The sequence below is a fragment of the Cyprinodon variegatus genome, unplaced genomic scaffold (genome assembly GCF_000732505.1).
Source record: "Cyprinodon variegatus isolate N-32 unplaced genomic scaffold, C_variegatus-1.0 Scaffold327, whole genome shotgun sequence".
Taxonomy (NCBI): domain Eukaryota; kingdom Metazoa; phylum Chordata; class Actinopteri; order Cyprinodontiformes; family Cyprinodontidae; genus Cyprinodon; species Cyprinodon variegatus.
In genome coordinates this window covers 510,406-517,776 of record NW_015150780.1, presented here as the reverse complement: position 1 = coordinate 517,776, position 7,371 = coordinate 510,406, and the positions used below count along the sequence as shown (strand labels likewise).

Sequence of the window (7,371 nt, the reverse complement as noted above, 5' to 3'; positions counted from 1 at the left end):
AGTGTGTATATATGTACAGTGTATATATACAGTACATACACACTACCGTTCAAAAGTTTGGGGTCACATTGGTCACATTCACAGTGTAGTTATTTCAATTTTATTGTTTTATTCTGTATTTATGTTTTTAAGAGTTATAGCTGTTTTTTATTTCTTTTTATATTTGTATTTTTCACTTTAAAGTTTTTACTTTTGTGTTTTTAGGTAGACAAGTTTAAGGTCTGTCTAGGGATAACAGATGAAAAATAGCCTTTTGGGTAATTCTGGTGCATTCGCAGCAATGCTTATTAATGCACTATGTCCCTGTCAAATAAATAAATAAATAAATCTGAATCTACATTCTGACAAAAAAGCACACTTACAATTTTATTCTGTGTTCCCCACGTTTTCTGGTTTAATGAGAGCATTTTGGATGCAGGAGTTCTTCCTGTAATCAGAAGGTTTGACTCAGCTCTGTCTGTGTTCTACTTTGGTGACACTCGTCACCTGCATTGCCTACTGATGGTTTTCGAAGGCCCCGGTTGACGCCAGTCTAAGGTAACTGTGCTTATGTCACTAGCTATGTTTACATGGACAGCGATAATAAATGGCTTGATCAAATAAATTTTCATTTAAACATGTCTGACTAAAGATTGTAATCCAATTTGGTCCTATCGGAAAGAAATTTTATTCCGAATGAGAGAGGTGGTTTTTGATGATCACAGTCCGACTAGCGTCCATGTGGATCTTTGGAGTACGATAATATCAACTATGCATGTGTGCAATGCCAGCATGATGTTTTTCTTTTTACTCTATCCTTTATCCACTTGCTCCTGGTACTAGGTGGAGGGGGTGGCACTAAATGTAATGTGCGACTAATTATGCCATCCTGCCCTCTACCCCTGTTACCAAAGACTTTAAGGTACCACTGAGCCCTTAAAATCTACACACTAAAAACAAAAGTCTGTTGCTGCACAGCACTCGGGGGGAATGTTATTACCAAACAAATTACATTCAGAGATTCACAAATGCGACCTATTCCTAAGGAAAAATTTGGTTATAAACCAAAGACAGATGTTCAGTTATTCCACAAAAAACCTAAATTGTTCAATAATACAACCAAAAAAGCATTCAGAGAGAACAGACCTCTGCCAAGTAGCTAATCTCTCCCGACATATTGTGACTTCCACCTTATTGTGATTTCTGCCCGTATTCACAGAATCTGTCCAAAAATTCCTGGATCCAGATGGTGACCTGGATCATCACCAAAATGTAATCATGTGTTGCCATTCACAATATGCAACCCAACCTCCAAGAGGTGTCACAAATTAGGACAAGAGGGCAGAGTGTTCCTGTGCACTTGAGCATGAAGTACAGCATTGCACAGCCTAATCATGAGCCAAGGATTTGATCCAAGGCCTGAGTGGCATTTCCAGATTTGTTTCAGAGGGGTGGCCATGCACGGTCCAATGCTGACTTAGGCAGGTCATACACTGTATGATTTTTTTGCCCTTTTTGGGCCGATTCTCCAGTCCAGTGAGAATTTTTTCGATTGGGCTGGGTTCCAGCCTCATGGTGCGTCCTGCGTCATGTAGTATACAGGGATAACGAGGGGCAATCAGGCTCTCATGACTACCTCCTGATCATGAATTGTAAGGTTTTGGAAAAAGTTTAAATATGTTTGAACTTCAGTTGGCCCTCATACGGTGTTCAGGGAAGAGTCCTGCCGTTGAAGCAGAGCTATGAGCGTCTACGAGTCAGTTTACGAGAACCTCACGCACTGCTCATCTGCAAACAAGGGAATTCTTCTTCTTCTTCCTTACAGATTAATGAGTAAAGCTGGAAGGGAGCCTTTGCCATCTCTCGGCACTGAGTCCGACATGTAGCTTTTGGAAGTGCAGTGTAGATCGCATCAGTGTAAGAACATACATCATGAGCTGTTAACTTGATTGTACAGTTTGAGCAGTAGCTGACGATTGAAAATATCCTACAGTACATGCTCAGCCCTAGGGGTGGTTGAGAACTAATATGTGCCAAAATCCTTTTAAGGATAAACCGTTAGGAATATTAATGCGCTCATCGATATTTTTCAAATAAATCAAAGACAGACCAGGCCCTTGCAATAAATCTATACACATATTTATAAATCAATGCTCTTTAGATTAATTTATGGTTCTGTGTAATATTTAAATTCAAATGGTTGAGCAGTTTTGCTTCTTTTTTAATTATACAGAATACTTCCAGACACAAACTCTCCCCAATGAAAAACAAAATAAAATTGTAAAAGACCAAGAATTCTGTATTTGTCATTTTTTTGCTGCATTTTTGTTGTTGGTTTTTGGTTTATATTAAAATTCACTCAAATAAACTCAATTATAATTTTTTTTATCAAATTAATTACGGTGTCAGTAATCAGTTCATCAAAATGACTCACATTTTAATAGAAAACCATAAAATCAACCAACTAAAACACAAAACCCCTTTTTCTTTCTCAATATTGAATAAATAATTATACAAGCAATGTTTATTGTCCAGTTACTTAGTTTATTCAACCATCGGATTGGTTAAAAGCTTCTATTATCTTTTTTTTTTTTTTTTTATCCCTGATCTTTTACACAATTTCTGTGGAAAAACTACTTTTATAGAAGTTTGAACAGTACATCTACATATGTTATAGCACAATTCCTTCCGCCAAATGAAGTTCCAAACTATATAGCAACAAGGCATACAATGTTGCCCCTAAACAGAAGAAAAAAAGTTTAATTTCTATTACTGATAGAATGATGAGAGTTCAGCTCTACATAGAGTATTGCCCTTAGGAGCTTAAAGATTGCAATTCAATGTGCAGCATTTAGTACAATAGAAACATTTAAAAAAACATTTAACATAAAAAAAGGCTGTTTCTTCTTGTAAAGCCAGTCCAGCACTTTCGTAACTGCCTGCACTGTTCAGATATATAATGCTTATTATAACGTATTCAGTAAGTTCACCTCGCTGCAGAACTCCTATTTGGTTCAGGCCATAGTCATTTTTAAGCTTGAATAACCCCAGGAGACCAAAACCTGTGATGCTGCTTGTGCCTCAGATTTAGGGGTATATAAAAAACAGCAATTACAAAGGTTCCCGCTTGGGATTTTATTTGTACATCAGAAAATTCTAGTTACATTTATTACCAGTAGTCAGGTAGAATGTCAAAGTAGGACATTTCACATAATGGTGTCTCTGCTGCCACCCTCTGGTTTAGAGGAGTGCTTATTCTAGAGGCGTTGAATTACATCCACATTGGATCAACAAATTACACAGGGGTTGTCTGTCTGTGATTGACTTGGATGGCCATGGTCCCCCTGGCCTCGCCCTCTATGTCTGCTCCTGCACAGCCTACTAGGGGGAGGGGAACAGGAAATGAGCAGGGCATGGCCTCTGCTCATTTCCTGTTACCAGCAGCCTCAACAGCTGCTGGTAACAGCTGATGCACTCAGAGGGGGAGGTTGGGACACACCATCTCAAAACTCAACCCCAAACAATGATGTAAGCCTCAACTTATCGTTTTGCCTCAGCCTGTTTGTTTGTAATTTGCTCCACACTCATTCCTACTGTAAGTTGGCTGTAACATACAGTCACAACTTTTTTTTAAAGAGTTGGGGCTACGGCTTTAGCTTAGATTTGACAGCTACAAGTTATATGTCCCCTCCCCTCTGTGGACCAGCTCTTACCTTGAAAGGACTAAACAAAAAATAAACATTAGATCTAAGAAATCAAGAAGGCACACGAGGCTCCAGGAGGTCAGAGTACTGTAATAAAGTGGACCCTGCTGAATCAGAGCATCACAGGTCAGCAAAAAACAACATGTTCGTTTGTGTTCATGTGTGAAACAGATCAGTATGACAAAAAAATGACATCCATTTCCTCCATTAAATATGTGATATTAAAACTGAACGCAAACAATTTTTTTTATACATATATTGAGACTGAAAACAATGTTTCCTCACAAGGTCTTTGAAATGCCTGACCACATGTAGCAGTACAGTTTATATTTAACTGAATTTACAAAGCATATTTTAAAATGTATGAAATTTAATTCCCTCCAAAAACCCGTTAGTGGGCTGGCCCAAGGCTGTTATAATGTAATCAAAAATGTATTTATAATTTAATCTATTAATCTGGGCCTTTTTTGGACCCATTCCAGCTTGGGTTCACATCCGTTTGTATATGAAGACCACTTTTTGGCAGTGTTGACAGCGATGCTCCACATCTTGACAGGAATCGATGCAGAAGGGGAAACAGCAGCATAGCCAGCACCTGAATGTGAGAAATTAGATTTTGTTATTTGTCTGTCTTCTTTTTGTAAAATAAAATTAGGGTGGAAATGATTCTATTAAGATATAGAATATTGAGGTTTTTACCCAAAAATAGCCAGCCCTGCACAAGTAGCCCAGGTCAGCAGCCCCGCAGTGTGCTCTGTGCGAGTGACCCCAGTTTGCTGGCAGTGAGGACACAAAAATGGTCCAGGAACATCAGTTAGCCTAGGTGCCACTACCAGATGAGACACTTAAACACACAAAACATACAAGAATTAAAAGCAAATATTTAAATAATCTTTCCAAATGAATTAACAACTTACCAGTAGTTAGAGATATATCATTTGCATTAAAAGTAAAAAGTCATAAAAGACTTAAAATTAATAATAAAGCACAAATGATATTTAGATATAATATATTTGCTTTTTATGCAAATAATCATACCATGACGTTAAAACATGAAGTGTGGCAAAAATAAACTGAGACCAAAAGCTTCCTGTTAAGCTCAAATACCACAAACAGTCCCATTCTTCCGGACTTATTTCAGTTATGTAGAAACCCACTTTAAGTACTCAAATGGAAACTGTTTCATGACAGGTTACCATGTGAGTGTGACTTAAACTATATAGTCCAGCCGCCTGTTTTGAGAAATACAGGAACTGATTTGATGCATATGTTTGCCATACAATAGAATGTTACTGGACAACATTGCCCCATCTGATGGGGCTGTAGGAAGATGGAAGACAGAGATCAGTTCAGCAATTTAAGAAGTGACGACATACCAGTAGGGACAGCAGAGTAACCTGGTTGAGTGGAGTAACCTTGTTGAGGTGGAAAACATTGTTGAGGGGGGAAGCCTGGCTGAGTGGTATAGGCTGGTTGTGCAGAGAAGCCTGGTTGAGTGGAGTAGCCTGCGTTAGCAGGGTAGCCTGGTTGAGCAGGGAAGCCTGGTTGAGCAGGGAAGCCTGGTTGAGCGGGGAAACCTTGTTGAGCAGGGAAACCTGGTTGAGCAGGGAAGCTTGGTTGAGCAGGGAAGCTTTGTTGAGCAGAGGAGCCTGGTTGAGCATACATCCCTGGCTGAAGTCCATCAAAGTTATAATTAATGGGAGGACCAGGATAGGGCGGAGCCGATTCCTGTGGTTGGGAGCCTTTTTCCATCTTCTTAAATCCCCCCTATGAATTAAATATTATAAATTAAACCAATAATTTTTTGCTGAAACGTTGATGATCCTTTCTGATATTTTTACAGGAATAAAAACAAATGAGGAAAAAACTGTTTGCAATTGGAGTATAGTTAGCTACCCTCTGTTTAATAGCTCACAACTATCTGTAATAAGTAAGAGCATGTGCTTTACAAAATGCAAACTAGATCCATTTACATTATTTCATTTTTGAGTAAAAAGAGAGTGGAAAGTTTTATGGAAAATGTGTCTAACAATACTCTGAACTGAAGACCTATGGTGCGAGGGAATGAGAAACTAGTATGCACTCTAACCAAAGAGGTGGAAACAGTCACACTGGTGGAAACTGAACATCTTTATATTCTCTGTTGCTACCACCCACGTGTTGATTGTCTTTTGTTAGCAAAGCAGATTTATCAGCAATAACTATGCATCAAATTTCACACAAGAAGTTGCTCTTTTCATTTCAGCTTTTTGTTGTTTTTTTGTTTTCCTTTGCCCTGCTTTTAAACAATACAAGGAACATACTAATTTCTCAAGTTTTCCATCTTATTACAAGAGTCATCTGAAATTCCCAGCCACTTTGGCTTTTAGATCGGGGAAAATCTGAAGTCAGAATTAATTCCAGACTAATGCATGTTAGAAGTTTTCTGTTTAAAAACATTTGATAAATCATGTAATCATTAGTTGGCTCCTCAAAACCTGGTACATTGAAAAAATCTGAAATGTTTGGGACCGGTGACATGATAAATAGGCTAGCACATCCCACAAGAAAATGTAAATGGAAGAGTAATAGGTTAATTAAGGAAAGGTATATAGTGCTTTTCTTGTTATATAACCACACAAGGGACTTACATTAAAACATTAGCCAAATTCACAAGCATTGGTTTTCTTGAACACACACATCCATACACCAAAACCCAGTTTGGTAGGCAATTTAATACCAAATTAACCTAACTTTATACTTTTATACTTTATATATATATACAAGATACTTCCCCAAAAGGGTAACCGAGTTAGCAATTCAGCTACTGCTCAGTGAAAGTAAGTCATTACTAGACTAAGTAACTGCGTAGTTACTTTTTATGTTTTAAAATGTTAAAGAGTCTAAACTTTCGTGTAAATGGAATAGAATTCCACTAGAGGTCCAATTATGGAATGTAAGGAAATTACTTAATGCATTAAATAGTTTATTAAAAGGTCTACCTATCTGAAAACATTGAAAACTAATCAGCATTATTTTTGTGTGTGTGGTTTAACAGATGAGTTGCAATATAATTATATACATGTGATTATGTTTCTTGTTTATAATAAAAAAATGCTTCTTTTTAGAACTTTATATATTTCACACAATTGGTTATAAAACAGGTATAAAGCTGAAAAGATAATTTTCAAGCAGTTTAACAAAAGATATGTATACAATACTATAGAATTAAATAGGAGTTACACTATATGAGGAAAAAATGTAGCAGGACTGGATCTCAGGATATTTGCATGAAAAAATGAAAACCATTTAAAAACCAAGACTGAATAGTGGGCAGTTTGTAGCACTCTTGCCTTGCAGCAAGAATGTTTTGGGTTTGATTTGTGGTCGAGGGTCTTTTTGCATTGCGTTTTCATTTTTTCCCTGTGCATTTGTGGGTTCTCTGTGGCTTCCTCCCACAGTCCAAAAACATGTCTATTAGGCATGTAGACAGAAACGCTGTGTATGTATCAGTGGATCTCTGCGATCGTCTCTCTTCTGTGTTCATGTTCTTACATGTACAGTACATACTGTTACTTTTATCCTAATTAAGTTTGTGTATTTATATTTAATGTCTAGGTGCTGTGAGCAGCTAAAACCAAAGTCAAATTCTTAATTTGAAAACACCATCTAACATAACTATATGGCTTTTTTTTGTTTACCTGCATTT

General features: G+C 37.3%; 1 protein-coding gene across 1 annotated transcript in view; it reads right to left on the bottom strand.

Annotated features, from left to right (window-relative positions):
* Positions 1 to 2,578: 2,578 nt before the first annotated feature.
* LOC107091155 (cell death-inducing p53-target protein 1 homolog) overlaps positions 2,579 to 7,371 on the bottom strand; it is a 5,235-nt gene continuing 442 nt past the window's right edge. Inside the window, exons 2-4 of the mRNA XM_015384924.1 lie at positions 5,060 to 5,450; positions 4,383 to 4,527; positions 2,579 to 4,278 (exon numbers count right to left, since the gene is read on the bottom strand). Coding sequence (XP_015240410.1) covers positions 4,173 to 4,278; positions 4,383 to 4,527; positions 5,060 to 5,435 — 627 coding nt within the window. The 5' untranslated portion in view covers positions 5,436 to 5,450 and the 3' untranslated portion in view covers positions 2,579 to 4,172. The remainder of the gene's footprint in view (positions 4,279 to 4,382; positions 4,528 to 5,059; positions 5,451 to 7,371) is intronic.